Source organism: Budorcas taxicolor, chromosome 9 (assembly GCF_023091745.1).
Source record: "Budorcas taxicolor isolate Tak-1 chromosome 9, Takin1.1, whole genome shotgun sequence".
Classification (NCBI taxonomy): domain Eukaryota; kingdom Metazoa; phylum Chordata; class Mammalia; order Artiodactyla; family Bovidae; genus Budorcas; species Budorcas taxicolor.
The window spans coordinates 94,690,077-94,713,925 of record NC_068918.1 but is presented as its reverse complement, the minus strand read 5'-3'; the positions used below and the strand labels follow the sequence as shown (position 1 = coordinate 94,713,925).

Below are 23,849 nucleotides of genomic sequence, written 5' to 3'. Positions count from 1 at the left end.
GTGGTGTTGGAGAAGACTCTTGAGAGTCCCTTGGACTGCAAGGAGATCCAACCAGTCCATTCTGAAGCAGATCAGCCCTGGGATTTCTTTGGAAGGAATGACGCTAAAGCTGAAGCTCCAGTACTTTGGCCACCTCATGCGAAGAGTTGACTCATTGGAAAACACTCTGATGCTGGGAGGGATTGGGGGCAGGAGGAGAAGGGGACGACAGAGGATGAGATGGCTGGATGGCATCACGGACTCGATGGACGCGAGTCTGAGTGAACTCCGGGAGATGGTGATGGCCAGGGAGGCCTGGCGTGCTGCGATTCATGGGGTCGCAAAGAGTCGGACACGACTGAGCGACTGAACTGAACTGAAGCGGGTGCAGAAGCCCATCAGCTGAGAGCCGCCCAGCAGGGCTCCGCCCACCGTAGCTCCGCCCACCAGAGTGCGCAGCGCGCACCTGCGCGCCAGACGCAGGTAATTCCGCCTCTGCCGCGAGCGCAGGCTTCGGTCCTCCCACTGCCGGCGCCTCAGCTCCACGCACGCAGCTACCTGGCCACCAACGAGGCGGCAGTGGGCGGCGACCCTCCGGAGCACCGCCAGCACCTCCAGGACAGCTCGGGGGCAGAAGAGGGTCCGCACGGGGGTGCTGCAGAGCGCATGGAGCAGCCGGGGCCACCTGCGGGGCGGAGAGCGGGTCCTGAGGGCCTGTCCGCCCCCGGGCCGGCGGCCTGCATACCTGCCGCGGCCGCGTCACAGGCGTCAGACTCGGCAGATCCCGTGTGAGAACGTCTGTCGCCAAACGCACCATCAGGGCGTATCTAACAGCTCCTCCGCGAAGTCTGCAACCCAACACACCTCCCCCAGGCCCACGCACCCAGGGCGCCCCAGACTCACTGCTCAGGAGGAAGGGGCCCTGAGAGGTGGGCAGCGCGGTGTGTCTCAGGTGCACGGCAACACAGCTCGGCCACGATCTCTGTGATTAAAGAGCTGCAGGCATCTGTCTCAGAATCACCTTCTGGTCTGAAGACAGGAAACATTTAAGGGCCTGTGACAAGGAGCAGTTGCCCAACTAGGGCCAGTGCAAACTGATGTTTATCTCAGTGGTTCACTGGGCAAAGCATTTCATCTGCAACTTGTTTTCCCCAAAATAAAATGAAAAAGCCACGTAGGAGGCCCAGGTAAAGGTGAACGACAGAGGCGCCACCGACTGACTGTTCTGCCGGATGCCACCCACCTCCCCAGGAGGCCTGCCTTCATGCTGGAGCCCTAGGTCTCTGCAAACGCTTCCCCCACGACTGGGCCCTGAGACCCCCCGTCTCGGCCCTCCAGCACCTAGCCCTAGTAACTCCTCCTTGGGACCTGTCTCCTGACAGTCTTGCCAGAGAAGACACTGTTTGGAGCTGAGGTCACAGACTTGCGAGGCTTCTGTGAGGACTCACCGCACAGGCTCCCTTTCGGCTTCTTCGGGCAAAGGCAGCAGAGGCCAAGCTCCAATGCTCCCCTCACAGCTCAGCACCTAACACGACATATTTGTAAAACTGTTACAGAGGCTGCATTTGAAAACTTGGTGGGCATCTGTTATTCAGTCACCGCAGGTAAAGAAGGCAGGTGAAAACGAGACCCTTAGGAGGTGCCGACAGCCCCTCCCGCCCGACGCTCCTGGGGACACCTCTGCAAATCTCCCCAGCCCTCCTGCACTGACTCTACAGCTCCCTTTCCGAATTTCTATTAGCAGCTCTCCTGACGATTATATCCTTGGACATGACCCCACCTGGCCCCCTGGTACTGCCTGCCATATGTAAAATAAAGTTTCTGAGCCACCCTCCAATCACAATATCTGGGTAGAGATGCTCACAATCTTATTTCTTGTTTAATCTACGGGTTAACAAAAGCTGGTCAGACGAAGCTGACATCCCTCACCACTGCCAAGCAGCACCTGTGACAGGTCCTGGGTTAACGGCACGCAGTCACCCACGAAGTACCTAAAACACGGAGGACGCAAACCCACCATCACCTCGACCGCTGGACCCCAAGAAGGCCACGCATCTGGGAGGCACACAGGCCACAGGGCCAGGTCTGGGGACCCGAAGCCAGGCTGGAGGCGGCGGCCTGCACCCTTCAAATCCCTACAGCTGTGGACCTGCACACCTCTCCCCACATACCTGCTTTTTAAGCTGAGAAGCTGGGTGGCAGCGAGAAACGTAGGCTGCTGCAAGGTTAATCAGCGACCTCACCGCTGCTTTTTCCTGGTTTAGAGAAAACAGACCATTGTTACTACAACTTTGGTCAGGCTTCTGCTTCTCTGCTATTGCATCTGAGGTCACATAAGAGTCCTGACTTCTTGTTAACTCCCTACACATAATTTTCTCAGCTAAAAGAAGGAAAACTCTTCATTAAAATGGCTTTGACACAGTAGTCAAGCCATAACCAACAAAATTATCTTAAATAAGGCTGATTAATAGTGATCAATTACAAATGCCACTCTGTCCACAATGCAACGAAACCAGAAATAAATGAGAAAAAGTGTCCAAACAACTGGAAAATTTAAGAGGTTCTCCTGAAAAACTAGGACACAAGAATTTAAACATTAAAAATGAATATAGGTAGATATATTCCTAAGTATTTTATTCTTTTCGTTGCAATGGTGAATGGAATTGTTTCCTTAACTTCTTTTTCTACTTTCTCATTATTAGTGTATAGGAATGCAAGGGATTTCTGTGTGTTGATTTTATATCCTGCAACTTTACTATATCCATTGATTAGCTCTAGTAATTTTCTGGTGGAGTCTTTAGGGTTTTCTATGTAGAGGGATCATGTCATCTGCAAACAGTGAGAGTTTTACTTCTTTTCCAATTTGGATTCCTTTTATTTCTTTTTCTGCTCTGACTGCTGTGGCCAAAACTTCCAGAACTATGTTGAATAGTAGTGGTGAAAGGGGCACCCTTGTCTTGTTCCTGACTTTAGGGGAAATGCTTTCAATTTTTCACCATTGAGGATAATGTTTGCTGTGGGTTTGTCATATATAGCTTTTATTATGTTGAGGTATGTTCCTTCTATTCCTGCTTTCTGGAGAGTTTTTATCATAAATGGATGTTGCATTTTGTCAAAGGCCTTCTCTGCATCTATTGAGATAATCATATGGCTTTTATTTTTCAATCTGTTAATGTGGTGAATTACATTGACTGATTTGCGGATATTGAAGAATCCTTGCATCCCTGGGATAAAGCCCGCTTGGTCATGGTGTATGATCTTTCAAATGTGTTGTTGGATTCTGATTGCTAGAATTTTGTTAAGAACTTTTGCATCTATGTTCATCAGTGATATTGGCCTGTAGTTTTAAAGACCTATATATAGAAAACTATAAAACACTGGTGAAGGAAATCAAAGAGGAAACTAATAGATGGAGAAATATACCATGTTCATGGATCAGAAGAATCAGTACAGTGAAAATGAGTATACTACCCAAAGCAATCTATAGATTCAGTGAAATCCCTATCAAGCTACCAGCGGTATTTTTCACAGAACTAGAACAAATAATTTCACGATTTGTATGGAAATACAAAAAACCTTGAATAGCCAAAGCAATCTTGAGAAAGAAGAATGGAACTGGAGGAATCAACTTGCCTGACTTCAGGCTCTACTACAAAGCCACAGTCATCAAGACAGTATGGTACTGGCACAAAGACAGAAATATAGATCAATGGAATGAAATAGAAAGCCCAGAGATAAATCCACGCACCTATGGACACCTTATCTTTGACAAAGGAGGCAAGAATATACAATGGATTAAAGACAATCTCTTTAACAAGTGGTGCTGGGAAAACTGGTCAACCACTTGTAAAAGAATGAAACTAGATCACTTTCTAACACCACAGACAAAAATAAACTCAAAATGGATTAAAGATCTAAACGTAAGACCAGAAACTATAAAACTCCTAGAGGAGAACATAGGCAAAACACTCTCCGACAAAAATCACAGCAGGATCCTCTATGATCCACCCCCCAGTATTCTGGAAATAAAAGCAAAAATAAACAAATGGGATCTAATTAAAATTAAGAGCTTCTGCACAACAAAGGAAACTATAAGCAAGGTGAAAAGACAGCCTTCGGGATGGGAGAAAATAATAGCAAATGAAGTAACTGGCAAACAACTAATCTCAAAAATATATAAGCAACTCCTGCAGCTCAACTCCAGAAAAATAAACGACCCAATCAAAAAATGGGCCAAAGAACTAAACAGACATTTCCCCAAAGAAGACATACAGATGGCTAACAAACACATGAAAAGATGCTCAACATCACTCATTATCAGAGAAATGCACAATGAGGTACCATTTCTCGCCAGTGTGAATGGCTGCAATCCAAAGGTCTACAAGCAATAAATGCTGGAGAGGGTGTGGAGAAAAGGGAATCCTCTTACACTGTTGGTGGGAATGCAAACTAGCATAGCCACTATGGAGAACAGTGTGGAGATTCCTTAAAAAACTGGAAATAGAACTGCCTTAGGACCCAGCAATCCCCCTGCTGGGCATACACACCGAGGAAACCAGAACTGAAAGAGACACGTGTACCTCAATGTTCATCGCCACACTGTTTATAATAGCTAGGACATGGAAGCAACCTAGATGTCCATCAGCAGACGAATGGATAAGAAAGCTGTGGTATATATACACAATGGAGTATTACTCAGCCATTAAAAAGAATACATTTGAATCAGTTCTAATGAGGTGGATGAAACTGGAGCCAATTATACAGAGTGAAGTAAGCCAGAAAGAAAAACATCAATACAGTATACTAACACATATATATGGAATTTAGAAAGATGGTAACGATAACCCTGTATGCAAGACAGCAAAAGAGACACAGATGTATAGAACAGTCTTTTGGACTCTGTGGGAGAGGGAGAGGGTGGGATGATTTGGGAGAATGGCACTGAAACATGTATAATATCATATAAGAGACGAATTGCCAGTCTAGGTTTGATGCAGGATACAGGATGCTTGGGGCTGGTGCACTGGGATGACCCAGAGGGATGGTACGGGGAGGGAGGGGAGAGGGGGGTTCAGGATTGGGAACATGTGTACACCCGTGGCAGATTCATGTTGATGTATGGCAAAACCAATACAATATTGTAATTAGCCTCGAATTAAAATAAATAATTTTTAAAAAATAAATAAAAATGAATATAACTAGAAGAGGATTACATACTATAAACACTCAACTGCCAGACATATAAGTATTTTTAAAAGAGTAAAAAAATTACATTATTTACAGCTGACACACCTGTATAACTGGCAAACTTGAGTCTGTGGACTATTACAAAATGTGGTCAGCTGAGGAAGGGAATGGCAAACGACTCCAGCAGTCTTGCCTTGAGAACCCACGAACAGGATGAAGGGGAAAGATACGACACTGGAAGACGAACCCACAGTGCAGTAGGCGTCCAATTTGCTACTGAGGAGGAGCAGATAAACAGCTCCAGAAAGAATGAAGAGACTAGGCCAAAGCAGAACAGATGCCCAGCTGTGGATGCGTCTGGTGGTGAAAGTAAAGCCCAAGGCTGTAGAGAACATCACTGCGTAGGAACCTGGAACGCCAGGTCCATGAATCAAGGCGAATCGGAAGTGGTCAAACTGGAGATGGCCAGAGTGAACGTCAACATTTTAGCAATTGGTGAACTAAAATGGACAGGAATGGGTGAATTTAATTCAGATGACCATTATACCTACTACTGTGGGCTAGATCCCTTAGAAGAAATGAAGTAGTCCTCAGAATCAACAACGGAGTCTGAAATGCAGTACTTGGGTGCAATCTCAAAAACAACAGAATGATCTCAATTTGATTCCAAAGCAAACCATTCAACATCACAGTAATCCAAATCTATGCCCCAATCACTAGTGCTGAAGAAGCTGAAGCTGAACGGTTCTATGAAGATCTAGAAAACGTTCTAGAACTAACACCAAAAATGATGTCCTTTTCATCCTAGGGGACTGGAATGCAAAAGTAAGAAATCAAGAGATGCCTGGAGTAACAGGCAAGTTTGGTCTTGGAGTACAGAATGAAGCAGGGCAAAGGCTAACAGAGTTTTGCCAAGAGAACACACTGGTCATAGCAAATACCCTCTTCCAACGACACAAGAGAAGACTCTACACATGGACATCACCAGATGGTCAATACTGAAATAAGCTTGATTATATCCTTGCAGCCAAAGATAGAGAAGCTCTATACAGTTAGCAAAAACAAGACCTGGAGCTGACTGTAGCTCAGATCATAATCTCCTTATTGCCAAATTCAGACTTATATTGAAGAAAGTAGGAGAAGCAACTGGGCCATTTGCAGTTGACCTAATCAAATCCCTTATGATTATACAGGGAGGTGACAAACAGATTCAAGGGATTAGATCTGGCAGACAGAGTGCCTGACCAACTATGGGTGGAAGTTCATAGCACCACACAGAGGCAGTGACCAAACCATCCCCAAGAAAAGGAACGGAATAAGGCAGACTGGTTGCTGAGGAGGCTTTACAAATAGCTGAGCAAAGAAGAGAGGTGAAAGGCAAAGGAGAAAAGGTAATATATATCCATCTGAATGCAGCATTCCAAAGAATAGCGAAGAGAGATAAGAAAGCCTTCAGTGAACAATGCAAAGAAACAGAGGAAAACAATAGAATGGGAAAGACTAGAGATCTCTTCAAGAAAATTAGAGATACCAAGGGAACATTTCATGCAAAGATGGCCACAAAAGGACAGAAATGGTATGGAAGCAGAAGAGATTAAGAAGAGGTGGCAAGAATACACAGAAGAACTATACAAAAAGATCTAAATGACCCAGATAACCACAATGGTGTGACCACTAACCCAGAGCCAGGCATTCTGGAGTGTGAAGTCAAGTGGGCCTCAGGAAGCATCACTGCAAACAAAGCTAGTGGAGGTGGTGGAATCCTGGCTGAGCTGTTTCAAACCCTGAAAGATGATGCTGTTAAAATGCTGCACTCAATATGCCAGCAAAGTTGGAAAACTCAGCAGTGGCCACAGGACTGGTCAGTCTTCATTCTAATCCTGAAAGGCAGTGCCAAAGAAAGTTCAGATTACTGCACAACGGCACTCATTTTCACATGCCAGCAAGGTAATGCCCAAAGTCATTCAAGCTACCCTTGAATACCACGTGAACTGAGAACTTCCAGATGTTCAAGCTGAATTTAGAAAAGGCAGAGGAACCAGAGATCAAATTGCCAACATCCTTTGGATCATAGAAAAAGCAAGAGAGTTCCAGAAAAACATCTACTTCTGCTTCATTGACAACACTAAAGCCTTTGACTGTGTGGATCACAACAAACTGTGGAAAATTCTTCAAGAGACGGGAATACCAGACCACCTGACCTGCCTCCTGAGAAACCTGTATGCAGGTCAAGAAGCAACAGTTAGAACCAGACACAGGACAATGGACTGGTTCAAAATCAGGAAAGGAGGACGTCAAGGCTGCATACTGTCACCTTGCTTATTTAATTTCTACGCAGAGTACATCATATGAAATGCCGGGCTGGATGAAGCACAAGATGGAATCAAGATTCCGGGAGAAATAGCAGCAACCTCAGATACGCAGATAACACCACTCTAATGAAACAAAGTGAAGAGGAACTAAAGAGCCTGTTGATGAAAGTGAAAGAGGAGAGTGAAAAAGCTGGCTTAAAACTCAGCATTTGAAAAACTAAGATCATGGCATCTGGTCCCATCACGTCATGGCAAATAGATGGGGAAACAGTGGAAAGAGTGAGACTTTCTTTTCGTGGGCTCCAAAATCACTGCAAATGGTGACTATAGCCATGAAATTGAGAGACGCTTGCTTCTCAGAAGAAAAACTATGACCAACCTAGACAGCATATTAAAAAGCACATGCATCACTTTGCTGACAAATGTCCATCTAGTCAAAGCTATAGTTTTTCTAGTGATCATGTACAGATGTTAGAGCTGGACCATAAAGAAGGCTGATGCCAAAGAACTGATGCTTTCAAACTGCTGGGGAAGACTCTTGAGAGTCCCTTGAACAGCAAGGATATCAAACCAATCAACCCTAAAGGAAATCAGTCCTGAATATTCGTTGGAAGGACTGATGCTGAAGCTGAAGCTCCAATCCTTTGGCCACCTCATGCAAAGAGCCGACTCACTGGTAAAGGGCCTATGCTGGGCAAGACTGAGGGCAGGAGGAGAAGGGAGTGATTGAGGATGAGCTGGTCGGAAGGTATCACTGAATCAATGGACACGAGTCTGAGCAAATTCCAGGAGGCAGTGAAGAACAGGGAAGCCTGGCATGCTGCAGGCCCTGAAGCTGCCGAGTCGGACATGGCTTGCCACTGAAGAACAGCAAAGTCAGTGAGTTGATAGCTGAGAAATTTAGTGCACGGAGGTCAAAAGCTTCCCTATGCATAAGCAGTAACTACCTAGACCTCTCAGCAGCACAGAACGACTCAAATGGCTGGCTGTTACTTGGAGAAGAAATGCGGTGAACTTCCACTCACTCTGACCCCACAGATCAGAGGCCACCGGGCTCATGGGGCGGCTGGGACCTGGCAGGGTTGCCAGGACTCACACCTGGAGGGATGAGCCCATGGCCACCAGAGCACACACGGCTTCCCCGCGACAGGAGCCGTGGGAGGGCCTCTGAGCCCTGGGGACGCGTGGGGGCTCGTGCGGGGCGGCAGGGGAGGGGCCGCGGCTCTGGGGCTGTCTTGAGGGAGAGCAGGGAAACTGGAGAGTGCAGCGGGGGACTGGCCTCGGGGCCTGAGCAGCGCCTTGGTGGGCAACAGTGTTCAGTCTTGCGAAAGTATCCGTTATCCCCACATTAATCCACCAGCGCATCCCTGTGGGCTTCCTGTTTAACTGCACAGGTTCACTGGGACACTAGCAACGAGAGGAGAGGCAGCACATTCTGAAGGAGAGAAACAGGACCATAGTGTCAGACACCACGTTAGTGTTAGTGTCAACACCAACGCATCTGTGGTGAGACCCAGTAGAGACAGGAAAGGGGAGTCCAGGTCTGGAGTCCAGGGCACCCTGCATAGAGATATTTATTCTCTAAGTGGGGTTGGCCAACTTGCAAGCAATTTGTTAAAGAAAAAAAAAGCTAGATTCCCAGGTGAAATAAATTCCTGCTGGATCAAAAGATGTAAATGAAAAAAAAGCTACAGAACTATAATGGAAAGATATGAATACTTCTATAATTTCGGAAAACAAAGGGTCTTTTAAGAAGAACTCCAGATGCGTAAGCCAGAGCGGAAAAGCCTAAAGATAGGGAACAGCGATGCAGACAGAGAGACTGTCATACTGAGAGAAGGGCAAGCGTCATATGACATCGCTTGCGTGGAATACAAAAAGTGGTACAAATGACGTATCTGCAACACAGACACAGCGTCACAGCGGTAGAAGGCCATCTTACGGCTCTCAGGGGATAGGGGGGGCGGGGGGGGACCTGGGGACTGGACTGGCACACACACACTGCTGTACATACAACAGGTGACTCTCAAGGACCCACTGACAGCACAGGGGCTCTGTGCAGTGACCTGCAGTGGCCTGTATGGGAACGGAAGCTCAGACAGCGGATACATGTCTGTGTGTGACTCATTCACTTTGCTCTATGCCTGAAACTGTCACACTGTGAATCAACTAGACTCCATTAAAACTTGTTAGCTAAATAAACACAGATTTAGAGTAGAAAAAAAAAGGATGAATTATTTTAGGTGACATCAAGTAATATTAATTTATTTGTTATAGAGAATACATGTCCACAAGTAATCTGTCAGATGGAGGCACACCGTAACTCAAACAAAAGATAATTAAAATATAACTAATTACATTTGAAAACAACCCCATTCCCGCTCAACTGAAGGAGGGACTCTACCGAGACGTCTTCCTCCCCACACATTACCTTACACACTGCTAACAGATCTCCATCAATAAACCTGAGTAAAAGGACAAAGGAAAACGCAAGCAGCTGACCGGCTGCTTCTTTCGGAAATTCAGGTAAACTGACTTCCCCGTGGCTTAGCCGATCTCTTAGACGGGGACCCTCCTGATGGTTTAGGAAATCCCAGAGAAATTCCTACCAAAAAAAGGACACAAAAAATGTGTGGTTAGTGTTCTCAGCAGAAAGAAGGGAGTCTGAAGGCCCAGAAAGGGCAAGCCGAAGCAGCAGTGTTCATTACGGAAAAGTGAGCCTGGAAGCGAGAGTCAGTCAAGGTCAAGGAGCAGGTAAGCACCGAGTCACCCGGGACCCCTCGGCTTCTCACTACACCCGCCGCCTCTGCTGCATTCTCCTGCGGGACCTCCCTTCTGTGTGTCGGCACCCTGCTACCCGAGGCCTGGACGCTCCTGGGGAGCCCTGTCCTCTGGAACTGCACCCCACGACCTCAGGCAGGAGCCCTGCTGCTCAGGCTGGATCTCCTGGGGAGCTGTGTTTCTGCACCTGTTCCTTGGCAGACTGACAAGAACCTGGCAAGTCAGGAGGACTGTGCAACTGGGGCTGCAGAGCTGCCTGCACGGCTCCAGTGCTTGGTAGCAGCACCATTCCCAGCCTCACCCCCTGAAGGAGGACTGTGTTGAGCACACCTGGAACCCACAGCTGTGCTCACGACAACACCGGTTTTCTTTCCCCTCATCCCTCTTTCTCACATGTCCTTTCTCAGATCACCCTTTTATTTTTGAAGCCCTGTGAAGACACGGCTGTTTTCTTAATGGCAAATGTTCAAGGACTCTTCCACAGGCAGAGGAAAAAGAGTCAGAAAACCAAATTTTCTGATTCAGGCAAACTGCCACTGGACAGAGGAGTCACAGAGATTCAAGATGAAAAAGAGCTTCAGGTAAACGAGCTCAATCACCCTAACTTCCTGGTAGCAGAAAGGAGTGACCGACGTCACACAGAGGGGACTGGAGCCCAGGACGCTGACTCCCAGTTAAAAAATACAGGAATTCTACTTGCAGTCCAAAGAAGTCACTGCAATATCCTCATAAAATACAAAAGTTTGGCAAATGGAAAACAGTTCTAAAAAATTATCTTCTCATCCAACTCTATCTTACTAGCCACATCTGACTTTGTTTTTGTTCATAAAGCAAATGCAGTCCCTGCTACCGGCACATACGGGCTTCCCTGGAGGCTCAGATGGTCAAGAATCTGCCTGCAACACAGGAGACCTGGGTTCTATCTCTGAGTCAGGAAGATCCTCTGGAGAAGGGAATGGCTACCCACTCCAGTATTCTTGCCTGGAGAATCCCATGGACAGAGCAGCGTGGTGGGCTACATACATACAGTCCATGGGCTCACAAAGAGACGGACGTGGCTAAACGACCAACACTCTCACACATTTCATCAATAAATTCACATGACCCACAAATTCAAACACTCTTAGGACCCGGGTGACTTAAGTCCTCAGGTCCTAGGGAAAGGACGTCTGAATAACCAGCACAAAGCACAGGACCTGAGCTTGCTCAGAGCTCAGCCAACGTCAGCTGCAAAGACAGTGGAGTTCACACATGTGAATGCTTTGGAAGCACTTCTGGGCGGGAAACAAGACAAAATTAATGTCATTTTTGAGAAGAGCTAGTCATATTGGTAAGTAGCAGGGTATTAAACTATAGATGCCTGACACTTTACCATTGCAGGTTCTCCCAGGAAAAGAGGAAGTTGGTTGATTTTACCATCATTCAAGTGTTTTGCCAATATCTAAAACAGCAAAAAGAAGTAAGCTGATTAACTGGTATACAAGTATACACACACAGGACTTTCAGTATCAAAAGATCCTGTACATGCGATATGACATGTGTTAGGTCCAAAGCAGGTTAAATTAGGGCAGTCTTAAGAAAGTAGCAACCACCTATTTAGGAAAGGTCTTCTTAACCAATATAATGAGCTTAAGAAGCTATATACATGCATTCTTAATTGTGTGAATGGATGTTTCCATGTGTTTCCATGTGTTTAGGTGTATACATGTGTTATATATGTTCATGTACATGTATGTGCATATACGGGCTTCCCTGGTGGCTCAGATGGTAAAGAGTCCACCTGCAATGCAGAGACCCAGGTTCCATCCCTGGGTCAGGAAGATCCCCTGGAGAAGGGAATGCCAGCCCACTCCAGTGTTCTTGCCTGGAGAACCCCATGGAGCCTGGGGCCTGGTGGGCTGCAGTCCATGGGGCCACAAAGAGGGGGACACAACCGAGCAACTCACACACACTCACATGTGCATAAACAGATGTGTGTGTTTATGGGTAGTTTGTGTATATGTGTATACACGTGTTTATGTACATCTTCAAACACTGTACATGGTGTGTGTACACATACATACAAGAGAGTACATGTATTTTATGGCCTTTCCATAATTAATAATTAGCCTGAAAGCTATACTCAACACTATCATCAGCTTTTTCCTTTTTTCTGCTTATGCGAATAAGCTGCTGCTGCTGCTGCTAAGTCGCTTCAGTCATGTCCGACTCTGTGCGACCCCATAGACGGCAGCCCACCAGGCTCCCCCGTCCCTGGGATTCTCCAGGCAAGAACACTGGAGGGGGCTGCCATCGCCTTCTCCATGTGAATAAGCATAAGCATATTATTTTTCTGCAAGCATATGATTTATGGTTTTTAATTTGATTGATTTAATTTTATTTAATTAAAACTAATCAAATTAATTTAATTTGATTTTTAATTTTGTATTTTGATTTTTTTTTAAGCAAATACAATGTTCTGTTTGTCTCAAGATATCTTGGAGGTTTACTTACTTCATCGAAGGTAGTATAAAGAGCTGTTGACTTCAGAAAAGGAAAGAAAATAAACAATTAAAGCAAGATACAAGTAGTGTGACATTATTCAAAGCAGGAAAAAATTCTAGCACGGCACCACAAGTATGAAGCCTTCATTTGTAAATAAAACTTTATCTAGCAACACTTTGGGAAGGATGTCGCTGACAACATGAACACGATACGCAAGGCAGGAAGATACAGTGATCCTGGCGAACAAGCCCCGTGAGACTATCGCCCTCACACACACAGCAGTTCAGGTGCGTCTGACACTCAGGATCCCACAGCTTCACAAATCAGTACTCACACACACAGAGCACCTCTACTGATGGCTTACCAACAGATTTTCATTTTAATATTACCAAACATTCTTCAACATGTATTACCGTGCAGATGGCTCTGAAGCCCCTATACTCCCAAACCTGTTCTGCTGATGCTAAAATCTCTCCTGAGCTCTACTGTAAGTATTCAACTGCCTACTAAACATCCCCACCTCTTCCTCAAAAAGACTGAACTTCTCACTCATCTCCATAAATGATGGAAATTAACTTCTATCTTGTTTCACAGAATTGGTATAAATATCGTCTCTTGCACCCCTAATACACATAAGCTTCTAAAAAGTCACAAAGTCTCACCCATCTTCACAACCTCCATTGACTCTGAAGAGATCTTATGCCATAAAATAATGATAGAATTTGCAGAAGCAATTTATAGTTTTACAAAGTATTTTCATTTGTATATCACCTTATAAGTAAACGGTATGAACATTATTTTTCGTATAAAGTTAAAAGCACATTGTCTTTCCTTCCTGACCACTTGCCCAGTCCCCATGTCTCTGAGAGAGAAGCTTCATCTAACTTATTTCATCTGTCTGATGACTGTCATTTATAACTTTATTGCTACTTCTGTCTCGGTTATTTGGAAAAGGTATATGGATTCATTACATATTCTAATGTACTGTCTACAGATTATAAGATAAAGTCAATCACGTATTTGCTGATACTTTTAAGCTGACTTGTTTTTATACTTAGAAATGTCTCTTAAAAGTAGCTTTCCCTGGTGGCTCAGACGGTTAAGAAACTGCCTGCAATGCAGGAGACCTGCGTTCAATCCCTGGGATGGGAAGATCCCCTGGAGGAGGAAATGGCAACCCACTCCAGTGTTCTTGCCTGGAGAATTCCATGGACAAGCCTGCAGGCTATAGCCCATGGGGTCGTGAACAGTCAGATACGACTGAGTGACTGTCACTCACTCATCAGCAAACTGATGTTAGGTTTGTTCTGGATAAAAGTCTGGGCTAAAATTTAAGGCATTATTCGATAAACTGTATCCTCTGCAGAAACAGCCACAGAACATACTTGTGCAGTGAAATCACAACTAAATAACCAAATTCACGAACCAGAGTCGTGCACTGAATGGCCAGGACACCACGCCATCAATTCTAAGACACGCGGACGAGAGCGGACGCTGGGACTCCGGCTCTTTGCACCGGAGGCCAGGCTTCGCTCCCCAGCACTGGGCTGGGCGGAGCCAGTGAGAGGCACTGGGTGTGGGCAGCGGCCCCGAGGGCGGGGCCAGAGGCGCCCCAGCAGTGCAGAGCAGAGCCGCCTCCACATGAGGCAGACAGAGGGCAGGGGAGCAGTGTTAGGGCTGAGCAGGCCAGGCGCTGGGAGGTCACCCCTGTGGCCGCAACGGGACAGTGGGCAAGGAAGAGGAGCGGTGTGCGTGCCCAGGAATGGGCAAGGGGTCTAAAGGATGCTGGAGAAATCAGGTAGACAGCAAGGTGCAGAAAGGCTGGGGCCAGACTCTGAGATCCTTTACACCATGCAGAAACGCGAGCGGTGCAATCAGGCGCTGGAAGGCATGAAAGGCGTTTAAGCAGATGGGGTCACAGAAGACACAGGAATTACCATAAACTTAGCAAATAATCAGTGGCAGTGTGAGAACAGATTAGAGGAGGAGGGGAAGCACGAAGACCTGTGAGACAGGCTCAGGTGAGCGAGATGTGAGCCAGCGAGGCCGAGCACGGATGGACCACGGGGTAAGTCGGGGGCAGGACCAATCCGCAGGGTGATGCACAGGAGGACGGAGGGCAGGCAGAGCACAGACGGCGCTGAAGCTGATGGGGGGCCACGACGAGGACAGAGCCGTGTCCGACTGCTCACGACCCTGTGGACCGCAGCGCGCCAGGCCCCCCTGTCCTTCACCAACTCCCGGAGCTTTCTCAGACTCATGTCCATCGAGTCAGTGATGCCATCCAACGATCTCATCCTCTGTCATGCCCTTCTCCTCCCGCCTTCAATCTTTCCCAGCATCAGGGTCTTTTCCAATGAGTCAGTTCTTCACATCGGGTGGCCAAAGTACTGGAGTTTTAGCTTCAACATCAGTCCTTCCAATGAACACTCAGGACTGATCTCCTTTAGGATGGACTGGTTGGATCTCCTTGCAGTCCAAGGGACTCTCAAGAATCTTCTCCAACACTACAGTTCAAAAGCATCAATTCTTCAGGGCTCAGCCTTTTTTATGGGTCAACTCTGACATCCATACATGACTACTGGAAAAACCGTAATTTTGACTAGACGGACCTTTGTCAGCAAAGTAATGTCTCTGCTTTTTAATATGCTATCTAGGTTGGTCATAGCTTTTGTTCCAAGGAGTAAGCGTCTTTTAATTTCATGGCTGCAGTCACCATCTGCAGTAATTTTGGAGCCGAAGAAAATAAAGTCTGTCACTGTTTCCATTGTTTCCCCATCTATTTGCCATGAAGTGATAGGACCAGATGCCAAGATCTTAGTTCTTTGCACGTCGGCAGATGGCGGAGTAGAAAGATGTGCGCTCATCTTCTCCTGCGAGAACTCCAAAATTGTAGCTCACTGCTGAACCACCAGCAACAGGAGAATGCTGGATCCCACCGAAAAAAGATACCCACGTCCAAGGACAAAGGAGAAGCCCCAACAAGACGGTAGGAGGGGCAAAATCATGTTTAGAATAAGGATAGTAAGGAATATCAGAGAACAAATTTGTGGAAGAAAAAAAATGCCTTTTTTGAAGTAAAGTAAATCTGGGTGCTGGGGAAAGCTCCTATAAACATATTCAACACAGGGGTAAATGTAACACAGGAGATCAAAGAACTGTGAGTTAGAAAGAATGCCTTGAAGACGGCTGGAACGTAACGCTCTCAACCACCCTCTTAGTACTGCTTTAGCGGCATCAACAACTTGTGTCACGTGGGGCTTCCGTTTTCATCAGTTTCGGAGTATTTTCTGACTGGCGCTGCTCCCACACAGGTAACAGCTTCAGACACTGGACATGTGAGCTCTCCCAGGGCACGCAGATAAAGACGACTAGCAGGGTGAGGGCAGGACTTTTTGAGGGACGCCTATTTACGGGGCAAAAAGAGGAAGATGAACTAGGGAAAGAAGCAGAAACACCAGGTACGGCAGATGCTTGCGCTCGTCCGATAATATGCATTCTCCCTTTCCCGTAGCTGGTGGGTTCTCCCATGGCCCACTGGGACATGGCCCCTCAGAGGCCTGTCCAAGCACCACCGACAGCTCTGGCCGAAAGGAAGCAGTGTCTTTAGAGAAGGCAAGCTGCAGACCACCCATGCCCACCAGTAACTATGGCTACAGAGGAAGCATGAGCATCAACCGCTTTTATGACATCGTTAAGTTTAAAAAATGACTGAGAATTTTTTTCCCCATTTTTATCCTGCCCAGTCGTGTCTGACTCTTTACAACCTCACGGACTATGGAATTCACAGTCCGTGGAATTCTCCAGGCCAGAATACTGGAGTGGGTAGCCTTTCCCTTCTCCAGGGATCTTCCCAACCCAGGCCTCCCACACTGCAGTCAGATTCTTTATGAGCTGAGCCACAAGGGAAGAATCACAGATAAATATAAATCATACAAAATCAAAATAGGAAACCACAAAAAATGACAGTCAAGCCTTCCAAAGAAAGTTCTTGCGAGAAAATTCATTTAACGATAAACAAAAACAAGATAGTAAAACCTTTAATTAGGGACAGAAAGCTGTCAATACAGCCGCAACGACTAGCACCAACCGCCAGAGCAGGCGCACCTCAGCAGTGAGAAGCCTCTTTGGACACCCGTTAACTTCAGCAAACGCCTTCCTGAGTCCAGTCTCCAGCTGCACCAACAGTAAAATGGCACAGTCGGCAAACCTGTGAGATGGAGGGAAATCAGTAAAACTCCATGAATTAAAGGTAAACTCTGGCACTAACGCCACAATAAGGCTGCTGCTTTCCAGAGGGCACCAGCGGGCGTCAAAGCAGCGAGGGGTGATATTACTCACTAACGTAAGAAACAGAAGCAGAATCAAGGTCTCACGAGACGAGTGACAATGAAACTGTTTTCCGGTGTTTTAATGCATGATGAGACATTTTCAGTAGCTGCAGCAGAATAAAACGTCACCAAATACCTGCCAAGCTTGCTTCATCTAAAAGGTACTCAGACACCAGGGAGCCGGTGGGCTCTCATGGTTTCCAATCGAGTGTCTGCATCAGGACAGAGTAACGGGGAGGGAAGTGGAGCCCGCTGACCTCCCAGGGCAACATCCGGGGCCTGCTCCCCGGGGAACAGAGGCAACTGACAACCTCCATCTCTCCTGATTCTCTAACACTGCACATCGTGTTTCAGTCACAGTAAGAGCTTGAAAAATACTAATAAGTCGATTCAAAAAAGTAACTATTGGGGCGCTCCTTGGTGGCCGAGCGGTTAGGACCCTGGGTTTCCACAGCCGTGGCCCGGGCTCAATCCCTGATCAGGGAACTGGGGTCCTGCGAGGTGTGCAGAGCAGCCAAAATGATTTCTTAAAATAAAAATTTAATTAAAATAATTTTCATCATTAACTATATTAAACTGTACCATAAAACAAACAAAAAAATGTTTAAGACACAATTACAAGATGCCTCTTAATTAATTACAGGAAGATAATTCATGCTCGGTTGACTCCTGTTTGCTTTTACTCCAACAGCAACACAGCACGGGGGGCAGAGGCTTCTAGAAGGCCTGGCCTCCAGACCACCAGTGCCCACTCTGTAAAGCCACCCTTCAGGTACCTGTGAGACTTTAACTTGGTTAATGCAACTTCCCAATATGGCAACATGATTTTCAGTATAAAAGTGGACTTCTTCATCACTTCTTCTAATACGGAAAGCACCTCCGAAGTGACATCTGTAAAACAGCAAATGTTTTTAAGCACAATCACACTGATCAACTGGAAAAAGGTGTGAACACGCTTGGGGAGTGACGCCACTGGGCCGACCTCTTTAAGAAGATGGACCGTGGGCACTGTGTGCCGTCTAAGAGTGAGGCTACCTGAATGAGGCCAGGGCTGTAGGTGGCCACGGGCACCCTGTGGGGGCCCAGGCCCCCACACGTAGGCTGCAACTGTGTGAGCAGAAGAGTTCAGGGGCAGCTGGCTGACTACACTGACCAAGAAAATACATCTTCCAAAGATACGGGAGCAAGAGTGAACCCAAAGGTAAACTCTGGCCTTAAGGCGGCCGTGCCGGGTCCATGTAGGCTCATCCATCCGTGGCAACCGATGTCCCAGCTGGTGAGAGATGCTGACAAGGGGGACGGGTGGGCGAACCTCTGCACCTCCTTCCTGATTCTGTTGTAAACTTAAAACTCCTCTACACACGTAAGGTCTTAAAAAATATATGCTATTGGCAGTCACCAGGCTACCGAAAGATCCCATGATACCAAAAGGCTAAGACCACTGGGGCCAAGACGCTGTGTACTCTTCCCAGGGTTTTCATCAGCAAATACAGACTCGGCATGTCTACCGCCAAACAGGAAAAGGAACGGGCCTGGAGCAGACGCAGCGTTTATCTGTTCTCTTGAAGTCCTGTGTCCTCAACCTCATTAATCTGGTAAGACTTCGACATGAGAAAACAAACCAAAAGGTGCTATTTGTTGCTGTTTAGTTGCTCGGTTGGGCCCAGCTCTTGGTGGCCCCGTGGACTGTGGCCCCGGGCTCCTCTGACCGTGGGGTTTCCCAGGCAAGAATACTGGAGTGGGTTGCCATTTCCTTCTCCAGGGGATCTTCCCAACCCAGGGATGGAACCCTCGTCTCCTGGGTTGGCAGAGGGGTTCTCTTCCACTGAGCCTCCAGGGAAGCCAAGGACGACACAGGAGAACTTACGAGCGGCACGTCTGGCCACACCATCAAGAGAGCAGAGCAAGAGGGCCGAGAGGAGAAGGGGCGCACGCCACAGACGGGCCCAAGCTGCACATCTGCACGAGAGGCTACTTTAGCATTAACACTGGCTCACGTCAATTAGCATTAGTAACACTGATCAACATTGTTAATGGTATTCAATAATATCAACACTGATTCACATAGCTGTGACTGTCAGACTCCCGGTGCCAAACCTGGGGGCACCATGCGAAGAGGGGAGGATTTATGTGGCAAAGTTTAAGAGGGTCTTCATGAAACTTTCAAAGGCATGTTGCCCCTGGAGAGTAACTGTTCCTCCCACAGAGCTCGAGCCTCAGTGCTGCTTAATAACACTATAAATATCTTTACAAAGACGGAGTCAAAGAAAAACGCGAAATCGGTACTTGCCAGGAAAAACGATCAAATCCTCTACGCTCGTGAGAGTCACGAAAGGCCGATGCGCCAACGTGAAGCCCGTCTGTTGAAGGAAGCCCTTCAGTAGCTGACCCAAGCCTGCCGCCAACACCACCATCATCGAGCAGTATCTAGCGGGAAACAGCACAGAGCGCTGTCAGAGACACGAACCAGGCACACGCGTAAAAAGCTCTACTTTAAAAAAAGTTTAAAATTAAGAAAGCAAAACAGTTTAAACTGCAGAAACTCCCACTGGCTGTGGGGATGAAGCTGTGCAGTGGTCCAGAGGACCAGTGACCTCTCAGGAACCAGTGAGCTGAGACCTAGGACCCCACCCACCGGAAGCTGGGCATGGCACCATTCCACCGCTGAGCACAAGTCAGTGAAATCGCAACCAGATCACCACAGCAGCCATTCGGCCACTGACGTCCAGTTTTGTCTTCAATATCCTGAACCCAAACTCTCTTATGTATCTCAAAAATACATCTTCCCTTGATGGCAAATTCAAAATAAAACAAACTTCTCAGCATATGAAGAAAGTGCGCGCACGCCTCCCCGAGCACCTACTTGGGCGGAACCTCCTGAGGGGCCGCGAAGCCGTGCCACAGGACGTTGCGGAGGTTGAGCCCACGCGGAGAGCCCACGAAGACCTTGAGCACGTCCATCTGGGGGGGGGCAGGGCACGGGGTTACTGAGGAGCCAACCCAGCTGGGACCACGTGAGCTTTCCTCCCCGGAACCGAGGGGGCCACGAGTGCAGAGCACAGGGGACACAGGAACGAACCCGTGCGTGCCGAGCACGCGTGTCAGACGCCTTCTGCACGTTTCCTTACTCCTCACCCTGGGGACGGCCTCTGAGGGACATGCTGTACTCGCACTACGCATGTGAGAAGCATGCAGGCGGGGAGGGGTGAGACCAAGGGTGCAGAGGCCCCAAGGCCGCAAGTGGAGGGACCCCAGGCCACGCTGCTTCCTTGCCACACGCCGAGAGGCCCCGACTGTCGATAAAGCAACTCCACGGCAAACAGCAGGCTAGACTGCACAGCAGGCCGCCGAGCAACGAGGCTCGGCCTCCTGTCTGACTCGAAGCCCTCCGTTCACCTGCTCCACCCTCCTACCCATCAGCACGAAGTGAAGGCCCTCCAGTACAAGGATCCTGCTCATCCCGCTGCAGCACCGACGCCTTCCCTGGGCATTCTCTGGGTGAGCGGCGCCACGTGTTACAGGAGATTCAGAACACATGGAAGCTGCTCAGAGACCAAGAGGACTCAAGGCCGTGTCATAGGAAAGAGGAGCTGAGCCTCCCAGAGACTCAGGAAAGGGCTGAAGCTGCTTCCTTCACCTGCAGGCTCGGGGGGAAGGGGAGGCGGCTGCTCTGGATGCCCTCGCGGCAGGAACTCACACAAGGGGTTTCAACTCAGCACCAGAACGTCTGACAGCCAGTCCTTCCAGGCTACTCCAAGTAGCCCTGGCTCTCTAACTTAAAACACTTTAATATGAACTTAATTAAATATCAAGAACTATAACAACATTAATAATTAAATATTACTCGCTTCAAATTTACTATTATTTTAAATTAATTATTCATACCATCTGGGAAATTACAAGTATATATGCCAAGGACCTAGGAAAATTACCCGGGAGCTGAAAGGGCTGTGGGTGACAGCAGGCTCACCGCACAACATGGGCAGAAGCAGAGGACAGAGCAAGACAAGGGGCTTAAGAGTCCAGGGTGACGGCGAGCAGCCCGTGCTGCACTCCACACGCTCCACCAAAGGGGATGGCCCCCAGCCGACATGCAGCAATGGACCACCAGGACGCCTGGGAAAGCTTCACTGACAACAGTTTCTCAGGGAGTCCCGTCTGCAAGCGTCCTCCTGGTGGGCACCACCCTGGCTTTCTTCTTCACCTTGACCTGACTTATTCAGTTGCCTGAAGGTTACTCACTGGTCTTAAAAAATCATGATCATGTGGCCTCGAGAAGACTTTGAGAAAGTGCCCATTTCTAAACTGGCATCTAATTTTTTTTTCAACTTAACTTTCAGTAGCTGCAAGAGGTGTACATTCTCACATGTTAAAAATATTGATTTTTTAAATAATAAAATTGTAATAAAAGATGCTTACTCCTTGGAAGGAAAGTTATGACCAACCTAGACAGCATATTCAAAAGCAGAGACATCACTTTGCCAACAAAGGTCCGTCTAGTCAAGGCTATGGTTTTTCCAGTGGTCATGTATGGATGTGAGAATTGGACTGTGAAGAGAATTGAGCGCCGAAGAATTGATGCCTTTGAACTGTGGTGTTGAAGAAGACTCTTGAGAATCCCTTGGACTGCCAGGAGATCACTCCTGGGTGTTCATTGGAAGGACTGAAGCTGAAGCTGAAACTCCAATACTTTGGCCACCTCATGCGAAGAGTTGACTCATTGGAAAAGACCCTGATGCTGGGAGGGACTGGGGGCAGGAGGATAAGGGGACGACCGAGGATGAGATGGCTGGATGGCATCACCGACTCGATGAATACGAGGAGTTGGTGATGGACAGGGAGGCCTGACATGCTGCAGTTCATGGGGTCGCAGAGAGTCGGACATGACTGAGTGCCGGAACTAAACTGAACTGAACTGAATATCACTTTTTAAAGGATTAAAATTTTACTCTTGAATACATTAGCATTATATCTTCTAGAATTACTATTATAATACACAATGAGATCAACAGACTTCAAATTTCTCATTTGCCTGGCCCCCAGAGGTTACTATATCAGAGGCTATTCCTCCAGCGTCATCACACCAGAGGCTCCACACACGAGGTCATCAAATGTGTTCATCACACCAGAGGCTCCTACACCTGAGGCTATCACACCTGCTCATCACACCAGAAGCTCTTACACCAGAGGCTCCTACACCTGAGGCTATCACACCTGCTCATCACACCAGAAGCTCTTACACCAGGGCCCCACACCTGAGGCTATCACACCTGCTCATCACACCAGAAGCTCTTACACCTGAGGCCCCACACCTGAGGCCACCACACCAGAGGCTCTCATCGAAGCACAGCAGCAGGACGAGAGAGAGGTGTGTCTTTGGCTGGAAACATGGCAATTTTGGTAGAAGGGTCTGTGGGAAAGGAAAGTAAGCTTGAATCCCTGAAATAATTATTTTTTTCCTAACATAGCATCAATTTTTGAGAAACAAAAATAGAGTTAACATTGATTGTTTTGGGCCCTTTTTCCTCCATCAGTTTTAACTGGACAAGCTTACCACAGGCTGCCCGAAGACTTGAGCAAGTTCCTCAGATGCGAGCAGATCTCTTAAAAGAAAGGGGCAGTCCTTCCCAATCAGTAAATATACCTGAAATTCAAACAAACTTGTGTAACAACTGTATTACAATGAGCCAAATCACATTAACCAAAATATCACCCACAAAGCAAGTGTCTGTACACAGGAGGGGAAGAAAGAACTGGAGACACTGATGTTTCCGATCTCACAACCATTCAAAAAGAAAAATATTTCAAAAATCTGTGCCAAGTGATTATACAGGAAAATAGTAATTAAAATCTATAAATCTCAGTGAAACTGCAAAACAGTTTACTGTTCATTCAGACACTTTACAGGGCCAACAGTGAAAGAGTCCTCACACTTACGTCACCCAGGGCTCGCTCCAGACAGGACGTGAGCTTCATGAGGCTGAGAGAAATACTGGGAGATTCAAGACTTCTCAAGGCATCAAGTATTTCAGGAAATAACTGTTTAGAATAAGACACATGTCAGAATTTGTGTTCAATAAGCATTATTTCTCAAAGTCACAATTCTATTAATGAAATTCAAACCTCTAAAGATTTAATTAGCATATTTTAATGACTGTTTTGGTGTAGGTAAATATTTTTTATATAAATATAACAAAACACAAAGAATCAAGGAAAACATTTGAATACCTAAAGGAGGTTTTGGGAAGCAATGAATTTGGCATGACTCTAAACTGGAAAGTCAAATGCTTGGACCTAAATCTTGTATCTCAGTTTGATCACGTCTTAAAACGTAGATAAGGCAGCTGCTGCGCAGAGAGGTGGGACGGCCCTGCCACTCTGAATGAGGAAGCCAAGCACTTGAGAGTCACATTTTCATAGTTACTGCTCTTCTGTGACCATTTAATGCACCAAGGGAAACGGCTGGTTTGAACCTTGAACTACCCTACCTCCCTTCTGCCGCCCTCAACAAGCCAAGTGTCCCCGCCTCGAGTCCCCCCGTCCCAGTGCCTCAAGAATAGCTTTCGATCAGTCTGGAAGGTCTTTCTTTTTCTTTTGGAGCTGCCCAGTCTTTCTGTCCTGGGACCAGCAGCACCCATGCACCAAACCACCTCCCAGAACCCGGATCCTGGCACCGCATCCAGAAACGTCGTCTGGGCAAAGGGTGTCTCCCAGCTCAGGCCTGGAGACAGCTCCAGCTTTCCCTCGCAGCACTCAAGCCTTCTCATAGCCCAGG

At 47.2% G+C, this 23,849-nt stretch overlaps 1 protein-coding gene across 9 annotated transcripts in view; it reads right to left on the bottom strand.

Annotated features, from left to right (window-relative positions):
* Positions 1-23,849, bottom strand: part of ERMARD (ER membrane associated RNA degradation) — a 33,520-nt gene that overhangs the window by 4,929 nt on the left and 4,742 nt on the right. For 5 of the 9 annotated variants that reach the window (XM_052645636.1, XM_052645634.1, XM_052645638.1 and 2 more), the window contains 13 exons: positions 23,012-23,113; positions 22,629-22,718; positions 19,938-20,035; positions 19,365-19,501; positions 17,851-17,965; positions 16,851-16,953; positions 12,753-12,782; positions 11,632-11,700; positions 9,910-10,083; positions 2,151-2,234; positions 1,428-1,504; positions 883-1,008; positions 446-664 (listed from right to left, as the gene is read on the bottom strand). In XM_052645636.1, the coding sequence (XP_052501596.1) occupies positions 446-664; positions 883-1,008; positions 1,428-1,504; positions 2,151-2,234; positions 9,910-10,083; positions 11,632-11,700; positions 12,753-12,782; positions 16,851-16,953; positions 17,851-17,965; positions 19,365-19,501; positions 19,938-20,035; positions 22,629-22,718; positions 23,012-23,113 (1,424 nt within the window). The remainder of the gene's footprint in view (positions 1-445; positions 665-882; positions 1,009-1,427; positions 1,505-2,150; positions 2,235-9,909; positions 10,084-11,631; positions 11,701-12,752; positions 12,783-16,850; positions 16,954-17,850; positions 17,966-19,364; positions 19,502-19,937; positions 20,036-22,628; positions 22,719-23,011; positions 23,114-23,849) is intronic. The other 4 variants (XM_052645635.1, XM_052645642.1, XM_052645641.1 and 1 more) reach the window with 3 other exon arrangements.